Raw genomic sequence first — 18,422 nt, forward strand, 5'->3', positions numbered from 1 at the left:
AATAGATTATTGATTATAGATAGATAGTAGATGATAGGTAGCTAGAACCATTTATTAATTGCTATGTGCCAGGCACTATGTTAAATTTTAGGACTACAAATACCTTCAAGGATTTTACATTCTAATTGGGGAAGACAAAACATAACATGGGTCTGAAAGTTGATGGTAGTCAAAATGGAGCAATTTGGGAAAAATCAGAAAAACTTCTAGCTGGGAAAAACCAAGACCCAATACCTTTTCTTGAGATAGCATATAGTACTCTGCTGCTTTCATTCTTTCATTTGAACTTTCCTGAATAGGAATATGGGAATTGCCTTTACGCTATTACCATTACCCCCTCCGTAGCTTTGGTAAGCACTAATATTTTTAAAATCATAGACCCTTCAGATTTCAAAAGCATTTTTGAGGTCATCTAATCCAGTCTCCCACACAATCCCTTCTCCAAAATCTTTGGCAGAGGGTCATCCAACCTCTTCTTGACTCTAATAATGGAAAGTTCATGATGTCTTGAAAAGTTTTTCGGACTAGAGCTCAAATTGGAATTCTATCTCCATGTAAGTAATTATGTGGAGTTAGATACAGTGCAGCATCAGGGTATCTGTGAGATCTGGGTCCATCACTTTCCCCTCCTGCCTCTTAGATAAAATAAGAAATGTGTTTTATATTTTTAAATTTATTTTTTATCATTTAATTTTTTTTCCTCTCCCCTTCCACTCCTTTCCACTGGAAAAAAAAAGAAAAAGAAAACCCTTGTAACAAATACATAAAACAAATTCCCACATTGGTCATGTCCAAAAGTCTATATCTCATTAAGCATTTTTTAATCTATCACTTCTCTGCCACTGGGTAGCATGCTTCATCTTTGGGTTCCTTCAATCATAACTGGTCATTGCATTGATCAGAGTTCTCAAGTCTTTCAAAGCTGTTTTTCTCTGTAATATTGTTATTGTGCAAGTCATTCTCTTGCTTCTGCTTACTCCACTTTGCATCAGTTCATACAGGACTTCCCAGTTAAAGCATGAAATATGGAAAGGGTAGTCTTTGTTAATCAAGTTCCATTGAAGGAACATCCAAAGATGTCAGGATTTGGGGCCAAGGGGTCACAGTTCAAAAGCCTGTGACCTTTGAAGTAAACCAAACAGCTTCAGCCTCAAGAGAGAAGTCTGCATCGGCATTTGCTCTAGAGGCTGCTTGTGAACTTCTGTTGACTTTTATGATGAGGCAACCCAGCCCTGTCTGCTTCCCCAACCTGTCACAGCTGATTCCTCTGGTAGTAAAGAGACTTCACCTAGAGCTCTTTCTAACCTACATCAAAGGCCAGGCCCCACAACATACTCAGGACAGACTGGATGAACTTTCTCAGGAGAGTATGAGTTACTGGAAATTAAATTAGGTCCAAAGGGTTGAGGCAGCCTGATATTGACAGCTGGGACCCAGGCATCCTTATAATCTATGCCACTTTCCTCTGGTGCTGGGCAGAGCCCAGGTTTAATGGCCACTTAAAAAATATGGGACTACAGCTTTACATAGTATGGACAGCACTTGATACTTTGGTAGATACATGATTTCTTCAGTGTGGGCCTTCTTGTCCTAGGAGATTCTTGGCTATATCTTTACTTAAATCTTCAATAGAGAGTCTAACCAGTGGGTCAGAATGAATGGCAGAAAGAAGATGGAACTTTTTATCTCTTATTTTACTTCCATTTACCCAAAATAATGATATCCTAATGGGAAAAGACAACATAAATGGCCGCCATGAAGTTCAAACCCAAGATACGTAGAATAATTGCAAGAGATGACCTAGCTGCCTTTGATGAGTTCAAAATACCAAGCCAAGGTGAATGAACTACATTCCAAGATTCTGTCATATGTATTTGATGGGCTGTTGTCATTGATTTTTTAGAATTTATGGAGAAGAGAAAAATGTTACAGTATTGCAAAAAGTTAAATATTGCAATTTTTTTTTCATTGAGGCAATTGGGATTAAATGACTTGCCCAGAGTCACACAGCTAGTGAGTGTTATGTGTCTGAGGTCACATTTGAACTCCTGACTCCAGAGTTGGTGCTCTATCCACTGCACCACCTAGCTGCCCTAGCAATTTTCAAAAAAGGGTAAAGAAGGGTCATGTCTCAGAGTATTGTAGTTCAGAGAGGAGTCTATAAACCAAATCTTATCTTAGACTACCAACCTGTCAGGGGATTTGCTAACCCAGAGATCCAGTTTCCTGATTCCTAAGTCAATGAACTAAAGCCAATCGCCTTCTTATGGAAACCGGAAGGTGTAGTTGGTAGTGATGGTAGTGAGAAGAGAAAGGAATAAGGGACGTTCTTACTCTGTTTCTCTGACAGCTTTCTCATCTGTAAAATGAGGGGGTGGACTAGATGGCTCAGATTTCATTTCTGGTTATCCAATGACATAATTCTTGTGAAAAAGTAGGAAGTGGGTGGTGAAATAGAAGTCATGGAAGACAGTGTCCATGATATCCTGGAATTCATGCTAGCTATTAATAGCCAGGCACGTACCCTGGAATTTACGAGGAAGAACTACAGTGGTGCTAGGCTACCATAGGAGTACCTAATGTATAGTGAGCGAAGGAAAATAAACTTCAGTGGCAACTTTACAGACCTTCCAGGCAGGGAAAACAACAACCACCCTTTTTTCCTCCAACAATTAACTGGGTCATATGCAGCATTTATAGTCTGTAGATTAACTTGTGGATAGCTAGGTGGTACAGTGGATAGAGTTCTGCGATTGGAGTCAGGAAGATTCATCTTCCTGAATTCAAACTAACTGTGTGCCCCGGGCAAGTCACTTAATCCTGTTTGCCTCAGTTTCCTCATATGTCAAATGAGGCAGAAAGGGAAATGGCAAACCACTCCAATATCTTTACCAAGAAGACCCCCAAATCCCTATTTGACCCTTCATGAAGTCTGAACAATAATAAACTAACTTGAACAACTGTGCTGAAAAGAGATTTTCTTTATTATTGAAAGAGCTCTCCCCCCCAACCCCAAACAGACCCAAATTTAAGTCCAAATCTCCTTCATCTCAGGATGTTTAGCTTTTAATTTCCTTGAGGCCCTTGTTTTCAAAATCCCCCTAGACAACGGCCCTAAGGCGCTCCTGACTCCAAGTTTCCTTTAGCATTGTTGTCCACTTTCACTTCAGAAAAAAATCCCTAAGTTGTGGGTCCAGAGTGGTCTCTGTGTCATCTCCCCACCTCCACCTCCTGCTGTCTGACTGAATCTATGGTCACTATGACATAGACTGCTCCATCATTTAGTCATCCTCTTTGGCAGCTAGACAAATCCCCTGTTGGATAGCTGACAGACTGGCCACCACATTGATCCTTAGTTAGGCTGCCACTATTTCCTCCTTTCTTGATAGAATTAAATCATCGGAACACAGACCTTGGGCTGGAAGGGACCTCTAGGGCCATCTAATTCATTCAATCACTTAACAGATGAGGAACCTCTGGACCCAGGACAGTCCAGAAATAGAGTGGCCCTTATTCAGTACAGCCTTCTCTTTATCTTGTTGCAACTTTCTGTTCCCAAGATGAAAAAAAAAAAAACCCAGCTTGAGTTCATTCATTTAGCTATCAGGGAATCCAGAACTATGCTTGGATTAACAAAACGTTGGTGGTTAGGATTAGAGTTGTTTCATAGATGTCTCTGAGACATCATTTTAGGCATAGATCACAGGAACAAAACAGGGTAGAAATGCATTAGCTACAATAACAGATAGGGGACTGAAGGATTAATGTGTAAGATCTTCCCTATCCACAGCCCAAGCCAAAGGACAAGGAACTTCCCTAAAGTATTGTTCTGGGATTTGTTCCAACCCAGACCCACCTTGGGGAGCTATTCCTTAGAAACAGGTCTTGAGGTAAATATCCATTGACTTGGCCAGTTCCTGGGCGACCTTTTTAACTAACAAAGATTGTTCTTGAGATCGGAGAGTTTCAATCAATACTCTCAGGTCCTTAGGATCAATCACCTGTTTCTTGGCCCCCTGCCTTCTTTGTGTAAGGATGATAAAAAGGGTGTCTCTTGGGAAAGTGACTTTGGGAGTCTCCCCTCAGAGAGGATGCTCCGCCATAGGGACTTTCCCAGCCGGATACAGGACTCTCCCAGTCAGGTGTTCAGGAATTGGTACTTCCTCAGATTGGTGAGGTATTTCTTCCTCTTTATCTCTCTATCTTTCAGTTAATAGTCTTTGTTTCTAAAATTGTATAATCATATGTAATCACATTTATGTGCATGTATATTTATGATTATTATCATTATTAAATCATTTACAAGCTAGAAAAAGTGTGAACGTCTTTGTGGGTACAGATCCAAACCTGTGAAACAAATTATAAGTGCTGCGCAGCCTGTTACCTTACTGTAACAGGGACTGTGATTAGAAGTCAATGAAAATGCACCCAGCCAGTCATAGCACATTAGTTTTGTTTGGGCCAAATTTCTGGTATTAATGATAACTTGGTGAGCAATACTGTTGACTTCGATTTGTGGCAGACATATGTGATGTGTGGCAAATTAACTGAGACAAAATTAGACCCTTTACCAAAAGACCAAAATAAATTAAAATGATTGCATAATTCACACTCTGGTTCTTTCTAAAATTTGGAAGATGAATTGCTGAGATATTCTGAGGAAAATACTAATTTTTTTTAAAAGTTGTGGCATGACGGTAGAGCCAAGGTAGCAGAGAAAAGGCAGGGATTCACCTGAGCTCTCACATTTCCCCCTCCAAACAACTTTAAATAATGCTTCAGAATGAATTCTGGAGTAGCAGAACCCACAAAAGGAAAGATTGAAACAATTTTCCAGATCAAGACAACTTAGAAGGTCAGCAGGAAAAGTCTGTTACACTGGAGTGAGAGTGGAGTGTACTCCAGGAAAGTCTGCTCCAGTGCAGGGAAAGACCCAACAAACCAGCAGCAAGCCTTGGGAGCAACTGAATCAGTGGCTGTAGGAATGGTTTCTGGACTTTTTAGCCCGTAGATGGTAAAGGAGTCTGACAACTGGTCAGAAGGAGATTCCAGGGATCCTGTTGCTGGCACTGGGTGCAGGATTCTGTTTCATTGCCTATACACGGATCTGGGTTGTAGTCCTGCATGGCAGTCCCAGAGGAGCACTAGCACACCAGAATGTTCTGGGGAGTGGAAGACCATGGTCACAATTTCTTTCTTTCTTTTTTTTTTTTTATTAATTAATTAATTTTTAGTTTTCAACATTTACTTTTATAATATTTGAGTTCTAAATTTTCCTCCCTCTCTTCCCTCACTCCTCTCCAAGATGGCATACAATATGATTTAGGCTATACATGCACAATCATATTAAACATATTTCTACGTTACTCATGTTGTGAAGGAAGAATCAGGACAAAAGGGAAAAATCTCGAGAAAGAAAGAAGAGAGAGAGAATAGTATGCTTTGATCTGCATTCAGACTCCATATTTCTTTCTCTGGATGTGGATAGCATTTTCCAACATGAGTCTTTTGGAATTTTCTTAAATCATTGTGTTGCTGAGAAGAGCTAAGTCTATCAGAGTTGGTCATTGCACAATGTTGCTGTTAACTGGGTATGATGTTCTCCTGGTTCTGCTCACCTCACTCAGCATCAGTTCATTCAAGTCTTTCCAGGTTTTTCTGAAATCTGCCTGCTCATCATTTCTTATGGAACAATAGTATTCCACTACACTGACATACCACAACTTGTTCAGCCATTCCCTAATTGATGGGCATCCTCTCAGTTTCCAGTTCTTTGCCATCACAAAAAGAGCTACTATAAATATTTTTGTATGTGTAGATTCTTATCCCTTTTTTATGATCTCTTTGGAATACAGACCTAGTAGTGGTATTGTTGGATCAAAGGGTATGCACAGTTTTATAGCCCTTTGGGTGTAGTTCCAAATTGCTCTCCAGAATGGTTGGATTACTTCACAACTTCACCAACAATGCATGTGTCCCAATTTTCCCACATCTTCCCCAACATTTATCATTTTCCATTTTTGTCATATTAGCCAATCTGATAGGTATGAGGTGCTACTTTAGAGTTGTTCTAATTTGCATTTCTCTAATCAATAGTGATTTAGAGCATTTTTTCATGTGATTATAGATAGCTTTAGTTAGAAGGAGTATACATAGACAGAGGGCACAGGTTTGAGTTGAATATGATGGAATGGTTATCTAAAAAAATATATAATAAAGGAGTAAGAAAGAGGAATCCCCTGGGAGAAGGTGCAAGAGAGAGGTAGAATAGGGTAAATTATCTCACATACAACAGGTATGAAAGAGCTTTTACAGTGGAGGAGAAGGGGTAGAAAGTTAGCTCTTCAATCTTGCTCTCACTGGAATTGGCTCAAAGAGAGAACAACATACACAGTTGGGTATAAGAATTTATTTTACCCTACAGTAAAGTAGAAGGGAAAAGAGATAAGACAAGGGTGCGGGCACTGATAGAAGGGATGGTGGATTGGGAGAGGTGGTAGTCAGAAGCAAAACACTTTTGATGATGAACAGGGTGAAAGGAGAGAGAGTAGAATTAATAGGAAGAATGTAGGAGGGAGGGAAATACAGTAATCATAACTATAAAATTTTTTACAATAAATTTCTCTAATAAAGGCCCAATTTCTCAAATATATAGAGAATATAGAGAATTGGCCAAATTTATTAAAAAAAAAATAAAAGCCATTCCCCAATCGACAAATGGTGAAATGATATGAACAGGAAGTTTTCAGACAAAGAAATCAATGCTATCTATAGTCATAGGAAAAAATGATCTAAATTACTGTTGATTAGAGAAATGCAAATTAACTCTGAGATACTACCACATACCTATCAGATTGGCTAATACCACAGAAAAGGAAAATGACAATTGTTGGAGGGAATGTGGGAAAACTGAGACATTAATACATTGTTGGTAAAGTTGTGAACTGATTCAAACATTCTGGAGAGCAATTCAATACTATGCCCAAAGGGCAGTAGGCCTATATCCCAAAGAGATTTTAAAAAAAAAAAGAAAGAAAGAAAAGGATCTATATGCACACAAATATTGATAACAGCTCTTTTAGCAGTAGCAAAGAATTGAAAATTGATGGGATGGCCATCAATTGGGGAATGGCTGAACAAGTTGTGGTACATGATTGTGATGAAATACTATTATGCTATAAGAAATGATGAGCAGGCAAATTTCAGAAAAAACAGAAAAGACTTTCATGACCTGATGCAAAGTGGAAGGAGCAGAAGCAGAACAGTGTACCCGGTAACAGCAGTATGGATGATCAGCTGTGAATGATTTAACTATTCTTAGCAATACAATGATTCAAGACTATTCCAAAGAAGTAATAATAAAAAATGCTATGCAACTCCAATGAAAGAACTGATGGAGTCTGAATGCAGATTGAAGCATACTTTTTTTTCACTTTTGTTATTTTTATTTTTTTTTTTATTTCAGAAATAAGCTTTTATCTTCACATGACACTGCCTTTTAAATTCCTTTTAGAACACTTAAGGCAATTTAAAATCACATTTATTGCTTTGCATACACTAGCTCATATAGTTACGTAGATAACAAATACTCAAAAACAAAGCAATACATCTGGCATTTCCCCCAAAAAATGGCAAATATATTTTGTTGGAGAAAGAAATCAAATTATATTCAGAGAATTTGTATTTCAATGGGTAATTACAATTGATAATTATTTAAAACATTACATTGGCAAAACAATTAATATTAATTAACACATAAACAGAAACTGTTCACATGGTAAGCAGTAAAGAAAACAAAACTGAAAACACCCTATTTTAATGGTAATTTTCAAGTAGATTTCTATTATACTGCATTTCCGTTTGAGCTCATTAATAGACCATTCCTATATGTACAAAGATGCAACAACTGATACAGTATTTATTTCAACAACAAATTAAAGGTCATAATATACATAACTTAAATACCCTCCATGCTGTGACTGCTGTTGGCTTCTTATTCCTTGATCATAAACTTCACCCTTTGATGTTCACCAATGAAGTTTTCTTATTAAAAGGCATATTCTTATCTTCGGAGATGATTGGCATCAAACGAAGTTGTATCGTCATCATTATCATCATCATCTTGTTCTAAAAGTGTTCATTCCATATTTTCTAGATTTGTGTCCAAAGCTCTGTATCTTCATCTATTTCTTTGATGCCAATGTGGTGAATAGTTCATGTGTTAATTGTTTTGCTGGTGTAATGTTTTAAGTAATTATCAATTGTAATTACCCATTGAAATACAATTCTGATCACAAAGTACACCAGGACCGGGTCGCTCACCACCATCAGCAGCAACAGGGTCCTCTGGGTCATAGGCTTGTCGCCGGAATTCGGGGACACGGCCAGGCCGCTCCCTCCGACCCCGGCAAGCCGGGCTCCTGGGCCGCTGCCCTTGCCGCTGATCCCGGCCAGCCGGGAAAGGGACACGGTCCTGCCACCGCTCGGAAGGCCCGGGAGGTCCGGGGCTAGGAAGGCGTGAGCTGGGCCCAGGCGACTACGGTCGCGGGGCGTGGGCGGCCACTCTGTTTAGCGGCTGCAGCAGTAGCAGCAGCGCGGCCGGCGGACAGCAAGCAGCGGCAGCGCAAGCTACGCATCATCCCCGCGCCGCCCGCTCACCCCACGCCGCACTCGACGGCCCTGCCTCCCCGGCCCTGGCCCGCCGGGAGGAACCATGGGAGCAGCAGAGGAGGAGGCGGACGCCCAGGAGGAGAAGACCAGGCCGCGGCACACTTAATTTATTTTTCTTGGAATTTTTCTGTCTTTTCTTTCACAAAATTATAATTATGGAAATATGTTTTGCACGAGTATAACATATATCAAATTGCTTGGCTTCTCAATGAGGGGGGAGGACAGGGTAAGAGAGAAAGAATTTGGGATTCAAAAAAAAAAAAAACAAATGTTAAAAATTGTTTTTGCATATAATTGGAAAAAATACTTAAAAAAATAAAAATAGACATACTTTACTTTCAGATCTGTCGTGTTACTGTACTCCCTTCTAAATTGCCTTCTGTGTGTGTGTGTGTGTGTCTGTGTGTTTCAATGGCTCTCATTTTAGGCATCATTCTCTGACCCTGCACCTTCCCCTGCCCCAAAAACTGAGAGAAAGAAAGGAAAAAAAGTCTTCTAACAATTAAACATAGTCAATCAAAACAAATCTGCAGAGTAACCATGTCCAAACATGTTTATCTTTTTCTACACTTTGTGTCTATCATCTCTGTTAGGAGATAAGCTTTGGTCATTGCATTGATCAGAGTTCTTAAGTCTTTCAAAGTTGTTTTCTCTTTATAATGTTGCTGTCCTTTTAACTTATTCTCCTGATTCTGTCCTCTCCACTCTACATTAATTCAGATTATCCAGAATTCCCTGATACTGCTTCTTTCTCCATTTCTTGTAGTATAATAACATTGTACTACATTCACATAGCTTGATTTGTACAGTCATTACCCAGTTGTCTAAGAGGAAATCTAAGGCACCACTTTAGATTACAGCTTTGTTTCTATGTCCCCTTCCAGAAGTGGGAAATCTGTTTTTGTTTGCAGCTCTTATTCCCTACCTCATTTTATCCATCCTTTTAACCTGCTTCTGCTCAAGGCTTGCCTGTTTCCTTGCTGATTTTGATGTATTTGTACACATCACTTTGTGTATAGTAAATGACCAAAGTAATCTAGTGTCTGAAAAACCCAAAGACCCAAGCTTTAGGGGTAAGAACTCAGTATTTGACAAAAATTGCTGGGAAAACTAGAAAGCAGTTTGGCAGAAAGTAGATGTAGACCAATATCTCACACTATATACTAAGATAAGGTTAAAATGGGTACATGATTTAGACATAAAGGGCGTTATCATAAGCAAATAAGGAAAGCATAGAAAATTTTACCTGTCAGATCTATGTGTGAAAGAAGAGTTTATTACCAAACAAGAGATAGAGAGGATTGTGGAAATTATAATGGGTAATTTTGATTACATAAAATTAAAAAGTTTTTGTGCAAACAAAATCAATACAGCTAAAATAAAAGGAAAGCCAGAAACTGGGAAAGAATTTTTACAGCAAGTTTCTCTGATAAAGTTCTCACTTCTCAAAAATGAGTCAATTTAGTAAAAAATAAAAAAAAAATAAGAGCCATTCCCCTGTTGATAAATGGTCAAAAATATGAACAGGCAGTTTTCAGATGAAGAAATCAAAATTACCTTATCATGTGAAAAAAAATGTTCCAAATCACTGTTGATTAGAAAAATGCAAATTAAAACAACTAAGGTACTACTTCTCACCTATCAGATTTGTTAAACATGATAGAAAAGGAAAATGACAAATACTGGAGGGCGTATAGAAAAGCAGGGACACTAATGCACAAACTTTTTTTTTCTCTAATAGTATTTTATGACTCTTCTGGAGCTCAATTTGGAACTATGCCCAAAGGGCAATCAAACTGTGCATGTTCTTTCATCCAGCAATACCACTACTGGGTCTGTATCCCAAAGAGACCAAAGAAAAAGGAAAAGGACCTGTTTGTACAAAAATATTTCTAGCAGTTCTTTTTGTGGTATCAAAGAATTGGAAACAAGGGATGCCCATCAACTGGGGAATGACTGAACGAGTTGTGGAGATGATTGTGTTGGAATACTGTTCTATAAGAAATGATAAATAGGATAGTCTCAGAAAAACCTGAGAAGACCTATAAGAATTGATACACAGTGAAGTGGACATGACCAGGAGATACTTATACACAATAACAGCAATATCGTGAAAATTGAAGCATATTTCTTTTCTTTTCTTTATTTTTCTTGCTTTTTTGCATCATGGCTAATATGTAAGTGTTTTGCATGATTTCACATATATCAATTATAGGATATCATATGACTTGCCATCTATGAGGGAGAGAATTTCAAGCTCAAAATTTTGAAAATGTTAAAAGTACATGATAATTTTAAAATTAAGAACAATAAATCTTTGAATTAAATATTTTAAAAATACTTTGTGTGGGAGTTCAACTTTCCATTGTCCTTTTCAGATGAGAGAGGCTTATCTGATGTCCACCCTTCCCCAAGTTTGTATATTCCTTTTCTCATATACCTCAATTAGTAGAAATCAATTCCATTGCCTTCTTCCTCCTTTCTACACTAGTATACTCCTTTTAACCTCTTTCTTCTTCTCTCTTTGAACCTTCAGAATAGAACCAATCAACTTCTAAGACCTCTGTTTTTTTCTTATTTAACACCCACAATGCACTCTGAAAATATTTAGATTTGAAAACCAGGGATTTTAAACTTTGTATCATGAACCTCTTTCACAGAATAGGCAGGGATGAGAAGCCTTGAGGCCACATGTGGCCTTCTAAGTCCTCGGGTGTGGCCTTTTGACAGAGTCCAGGTTTTTCAGAACAAATCCTTTTATTAATGAGATTTGTTCTGTGAAGTTTGAATTCAGTAAGGGCTGCACTTGAGGACCTGGAGGGCCACATGTGGACTTGAGGCTAAAGGTTCCTCAACCCTGGTAATGAATTGTATAGACCCCTTCTCAATATAATGATTAAATTATTGAGGAAGTCCTAATTTCATTCAGAAATAAGTGAAAATAAAGTTACATTTTCCCTTCCAATTTCAGGAACCCTCTGGAATCTATCTACATATACCAGATTAAGACCCCCTTCCTATTCTGAAGAGATATCTGTCTGTTTTCAAAATTTTTACTGATCTCTAGCCTTTTTTAAGAAACTCTTGAAAGTCCTCTCTTCTGTTAAAGATCCGTTTCCTCCCCTGTAGGATTATACTCAGCATTGCAGGATTTTATTCTTGCTTATAAGTTTATATCATTTTCCTTTTGGAATATTACATTCTTCTCATTTCCAGGTCTTATCTGCTCCTACTTGTGATCTTAAACTGCTTCTTTCTGGCTGCTTGTATTTTTTCTTTCCTATGAGACCTTTGGATTTTGGCCAAGACATTTATGGGACTTTTCCTTTTGGAATTTCCTTCAGGAAGTGATTGGTAGATTCTATCTACATGTTGTCCTCCAGTTCTGGTAAATCTGAATGGCTTTCATTTGTGATTCCTGAAAATATAGTGTCTAACTTTTTTTGGGGGGGGTGGGTTTTCAAGGAGTTCTATGATTATTAAATTATCTCTTGTTCTATTTTCCAGTTAGTTCAGTTTTTTTTTATATCTTTTTATGTTGTTCAATTAGTAACTCAAATCAACTCTCCTCTCCCGGTGTGGGACTTGCAAAGTTTAAGTTTGGATATTCTAAAAGAAGCTGCTAAGCCAGTTACTAAATAAAATTTAAACTATTTGTCAATTCATAAATGATGGAGTTCGCAACGTTTTGCAGTCAAACTCCAGACACAAACATAGGAAAGGCTTCTCTGCTGAATATATAGAATATGTAAGTGCCTAGGACATCAGAGCTTCCTACTCTCCCACTACTATAGCATATTCTTAAGTAACTCAACTATCTACTTGTTTCTCCTTCCTTTTGTTTCAGCACTGTTCCTAATAACCCTGGGAAAGAGGTGTGGCAGGAAATGCTCCAGGCTTCAGCACCTGCAGCTTGGTCCAGGAATATAGGTGTGCACCCTGACCACTAGTTGCTCCTTGGAGCATAAAGTAGGTATGGTCTGGCATCAGGAAGACTTATCTTCATGAGTTCAAATCTAGTCTCAAACACTTACCAGCTCTGTGAGCCTGGGCAAGTCCCTTAACCCTGTTTGCCTCCATTTCTCATCTGTAAAATGAACTGGAGAAGGAAATGGCAAACCACTCCAGTATCTCTGTCAAGAAAACCTCAAATGAGGTCACAAAGAGTAGGACATGACTGGAAAATGACTGAACAACAATAGCCCTAACCTTCAGTGCTTCCTCTGCCCCTTCAAATAATTTCTCTTCTCTAAGAATTTAACACCCTAAATGAAATCCAAGGTATGAAAAACACATGGACAGCACTAACCAAGGTAATAAGACTCTTTGTCCAGCAGTAAATACAAATTCAAATATTGATACTTTAATTTTTAAATACAGCATTATAGTTATTTTAACTCTAATATTAATATATTAACTATGTGACATAGGCTTATTTTATATCTCTATGAGTAAGAAAATATACCAGAAATTTACACTGGGATCTTTGAACAAAACATAAATTTAGATATGAGGAATTCCTAAAAATGTCTTCAGGAAAAATGTTACGAGTCTAATCCAGATTTTACTGAAGTCATTGCCAAGGGATGTTAGGGTAGGATCACTGAAGTTTTGCATCTTCATCTATCCACAACAAGGCAATAGTCAAAAGCTGGAAATGTTGTGTACATAAAAAAATGAATTCTTCAATGAAGAAAGGAAGGTAGCCTTGTTAACCAGTCCTAAGAAAAAGGGTGAAAAAATAAACTTTAAGATGTTAAAGACTTTTGAGATATCAGGGTACATTCTTGAGAATTACGACCATTACAATAATTACAGGAGGTCAAATTAATTTAGATTAGCGTCTCTTGAAATAGTTAATGAAAGTATATTGTGCAAGGGAGTGTGAAGAAGGAGAGATATGAACGGTTACCCTTTTTTATCTTTAAAGTATGAGATAACTGGATAGAACATTAAGGTCCGGTTCTGACAAGCTCCCTGAACATATGGGTGATTAATTGGAGCATTGTGCCAATCCAAAGCACTGAGAGAGCTTGACTTTCCCATAGTTACTCAGACTTTGTATATGAGGCAGAACGCAGATGGGGAACAGAAACAAGAGTCTAAGCAGTTATCAGTTAATGAATTTTGGGTAGCTCAGGCGTCACCCTACTGACTGATGTTGCCACCAAAGCTATTTGAAGGAAATAATTAATCAAAGAAGTGGTTGAGATAATAACGTCATGTTATACTAACTTTGAAGTCTTTCAACTTCCAATTTCTTTCACACTAACTCATTTGTTCTTTTCTATGGAGTTATTTTCTGACTGGTATGGCTAAGTTTTTGGCACATCAGGGTGAGTTCTACTATGTCCTCAGTGACTCCTTTTTCCCTTTAAGTTCAAAGTATTTAATAATTTGTATTTTGATTAAAAGTCCTAAACTTTGTAAAATTGCTTTTATTTTACTTTATTTTTATTGACATATTTTGCTCTTAGATCACCTTCTTTTCTGAAAGTACTTCTTCATACCCCATGAGCAAATATTTTAAAAGAGAAAAAAAGCTGTCCAGCAAAACCAATGAACACCTTGACTGTGCTTGACAATATACAATGCTGTATACCTGATAGTATGTGCAATACCATATCCATAGTCCCTCTGCAAAGAAAAAAGGAAGGTGCATTTTCTCAACTCTTCTCTAGAGCCAAGCTTGGTAGTCTGTAAACCTTTAAAAGGTGCATATAGTCCTTTGTAAAGAAAGGCCTAGTGGACTAGAAAAAGGGATTGCTTAAGACCAAGACAAACATGCACATATGTAATACATATATGTGTACAAATATGCATGTATATATACATGTATCTGTACATACCTTTGTACACACACATCTATACCACAGTTTTTCACACTCCGAGACTATTTCAATTTCCTCTTAATGTGTCTCTTCTCTCCTTCCAGTTTTGCCTTACTTCAAATTTTCTTTCATACTATATCATATTACTGTTTTTTAAAAGCACCATTTTCATTATGTTACTCATCTGCTCAAAATTCTTGGCTTCCTTATGCTTATAGGTTAACATTTAGATTGAGCTTGGTACTCAAAGCCTTCCATGATCTATCTAGTCCTAACCAACACAGCTAGCCTTATCTCTCATCACTATCATGTATGAACCCATTTCCTCTAGGAAGATTGATCTATGGGTCCACTCACTGTTCTCCAAGTGATCCTTTTTTTAAAATTGTGACTTTGTTAAGGCAGTTTTCCCCTATCTGGGATATTTTGTTTTGTTTTATTTTTCTTTGCTTATCTGAATCCTGCTCACCTTTCAAGATCAAACAAGAGTCCCATCTCCACTCCTGCCTAGAGTAATTTCTATTTCCTCCTATCCGACTTCTCTCTATCGCTCAGGTTATAACTCCTTATACTGCCTTGCAATACTCCTGTTTCATGTATGTATGTCATATCTCTTGACCTTGATTGTAAGCTTCCTAAAGATATCTGGGCACTATATTTTACAGTTATTTCATATTTTCCATTAGTACGATACTGGGCAAAGAAAAGGGTCAATAAACATGTGTTGGATTGGGAACTGATCTGGACAGCTTACACCCATGAAAACAATGAATAGAAACATAAAAGGAGAACTAAGGGACATAGGTTGTCAATTAGAATGTAAGGATTTTCAGGAACCAGGACCAAAGAGATTTTTATTTGAAAAGAAGCTTTCCCAAGATAATAGCTGACTGATACTCAGAAACTCAGAAGAACCATTTTAATGGCAGGATATGACATGATTCAAGGAAATGATTCTTTACCTTCTCCTCTGCAACAACGGGTTCTAGGAAATCAGAAATGCTCAAATGCCTCCAAGTTCACCCTGATGTCAGTGGGACAGCTTTTCATGTGTTTGTGAAGATGCTAGGAAGTGAGAAAGGGTATAGTGACACTTCTGGGACCCCTTCTGACACCACTCTTGTCTTGTTATCTGGACATTCACTCCTGTGCTGTCAATCCCTCCCTGTCCCATACTCCTTAGCACTCCTGACTCCTTAGAATGGCATAGTCAGTCACGTACCCTCCGTTCCCTGGAGGTGTCTAGCCTCTTATTACAGTTATTCCTTCCACAACGTGGGGGTTAGGGGTGCAGTGCCCCCGCAGTCTGGAAAACCCACATACAATTTTTAGCCCCTCCTTTGTACCAGAGAAGAAGTCTGAATTATTATGGTATTAAAAGATAAAATGTGTTCGGGGCAGCTAGGTGGCGCAGTGGATAGAGCACTGGCCCTGAAGTCAGGAGTACCTGAGTTCAAATTCGGCCTCAGACCAAACACTTGACACTTACTAGCTGTGTGACCCTGGGCAAGTCACTTAACCCTCAATTGCCTAAAAAAAAAAAAAAAAAAGATAAAATATGTTCATATTACACAATACTATGCATATATTTTACGCATTCCTCAGTTTCTAAACTTTTTTCTGGGTCATGTGCTGGCCTTCACTTGTTTTCTACAGCTTCTGCAAAACTCCTCTCAAATTCTTATTTAATTTCTTATGCTGACCCACAATATATCAAAACCATGATAGGGAAAGTCATGATGTGGAAGGGATAACTGCACTTTCAGTTTCTCCTCCTCTCAATGGAGAAATGTTGGACCACAAGGCAGACAATAGGAAATCGGTGATTTCCTGATAATAACAGCGCTAATAAATTGCTAAATACTATCTCTACTACTGCTTCTGCTGCTAGCTAGGATTTATAGAGTACTTAAGATTAGTAAAGCTCTTTACTAATGGTATTCCATTTTGTCTTCACAACCACCCTGGGAGGTATTAACTATTTATACTCATTTTACAGATGAGAAAACTGAGTCAGGCAGAGGTTAAATGACTTGTCCAGGGCCATATAGCTAGTAAATGTCTGAGGCCAGATCTGAGTTCCATCCACTGGGCCACCTAACTACCTTTCAGATTGGTAGAATGTGGAGTAACATTGTGATTCCTCAAATCAAAATATATAATTTATTGATTGTTTATTCCTATTGGTAGTTAATGTGATTCTGGAATATGCTAATCTACATTTTTATCTATTTTAGCATATCTTAGGGATAAGACACAAAATCAGCCTAGAAAATTCTAGAACCAAAAAAAAATCATTGGCATGAGTGGTACCCTGAGTTTTAACATGCAGTTGGAAATGGTTGATGCTGGGCTGTACCCTCACCTTACACCTCTGGATTCCACTTTGGTTCAGGGCTCCCCACTACCACTTCAGAGGTAAAAGTCCAAAGTCAGGTTGCAAGTTCTCAATGGTACCTGATATGGAAAACTTCTGGCTGTAGTTTTGGTGGGCTTTAGGAATTTGAGTCATCTAGTTCATTCAAGGACTCCAACTCTTACCCCAACTCAAGTCAGTCAATGGGGTTATGGAACTGACCCAACCTTAGTCTCGTCCGTTCCTGTGGCTTCTTCTTCCTTGTGGCCAGCATATGACCCAGAAAAAAGTTTAGAAATTGTGGCTCCTTCTTCCTGTGGCTTTCCCTACTCTCTCCTTTGGAATTCCAGATTCTCTGAAAGATCCTTTACTTGGAACATTCCAAGATAGGAACTTCTTGTTTCCTGCATGATTAGGGGTTCTTTGGCTATGACTACAGAGGTGGGAAATTTCTCAGATCCATCTCTCCCCTCCCCCTAAAACTCCTAGAGCAGTCTCAATGCCTGAACCCCTAAGCTTCCCTGAAGCATGATTGACTCTCTCTTCTGACCATGGTCTGGAGACCCTCTTGCCTAAGGCTCCCTGCTGCCATTCTTGTTTTCTGGGCTGCCCCAATCCCTGTTCCTTGTCATTCTCACCTTCTCCTCCCTTGGCTATCTCCAGGTAAGCCATGTTGCCTTTCTTTTGGAAGGCCTTCCTTTAAACATAATGAATAAAAGAAATTATTGCTTTCAGTATTGATTGGCTCACTAATTCTTTTATGAAGCTTCTTTTTGTACCATCAATGGAGCTTGATAGTGAACATGGGTCATCATTTGAAACATTATTGAAAACTGCATGTTCCCGCCATGAGTTGCTCAATTGACTTTTGAGTCATAATCTTTTAAATAATAAACATATTTTTGAATATGCTTTCAAAGATATGGACCTGTGAAAAATTCAGTAGATTCCATTTTTTTCCCCAAAACAAGGAAAATAAATTGGGTAATATTCTATAGTTCAGACTTCCTTTTACTAAATTGTAAACTCAGCTAGGTGATGCAGTGGATAGAGTGCTGGATCCAGGTAGAGTCAGGAAGACCTGAGTTCAAATCCAGCTTCAGATATATACTAGCTATGTGACCCTGGATAAGTCACCTCACCCTGTTTGCCTCAGTTTCCTCAACTGTGAAATGCGCTGGAAAAGGAAATGGCAAACCTACTTCGGTATCCTGCCCAAGAAAAGTCCACAGAGGCTCATGACTGAAATGACTGAACAGCAACAACAACAAACTTAAAAGGACTGTTTTAATTTACCTCAGTGGTTTTTGAAGGTAGGTCCCTTTCAGAAATGGAATCTGTTGTTAATTTCACATGACCTGCTACAAAGAGAAGATCATATTAGACCACTAGAGAAATAATTGACACCTTCTATCAGTTCAGAATAATCAAATAATACCAGTTCATACAAATGGTGATTTAGAGCCAAGTTGGAATCTCAGCTTTGGGGGTCAGAAACCAGTTTTTAAAAATCTTATTTTTATTGATGCCATTCTTTAAATATCAAATCAAGCTGTCAAGCATAT

The 18,422-nt window shown here is 38.3% G+C and overlaps 1 protein-coding gene across 1 annotated transcript in view; it reads right to left on the minus strand.

Annotated features, from left to right (window-relative positions):
• Positions 1-17,310: 17,310 nt before the first annotated feature.
• Positions 17,311-18,422, minus strand: part of SLC9C1 (solute carrier family 9 member C1) — a 69,806-nt gene continuing 68,694 nt past the window's right edge. Inside the window, exon 27 of the mRNA XM_027866814.1 lies at positions 17,311-17,554. Coding sequence (XP_027722615.1) covers positions 17,311-17,554 — 244 coding nt within the window. The remainder of the gene's footprint in view (positions 17,555-18,422) is intronic.

The sequence above is a fragment of the Vombatus ursinus genome, unplaced genomic scaffold, assembly GCF_900497805.2.
Source record: "Vombatus ursinus unplaced genomic scaffold, bare-nosed wombat genome assembly UNPS02001419.1, whole genome shotgun sequence".
In the NCBI taxonomy this organism is placed as follows: domain Eukaryota; kingdom Metazoa; phylum Chordata; class Mammalia; order Diprotodontia; family Vombatidae; genus Vombatus; species Vombatus ursinus.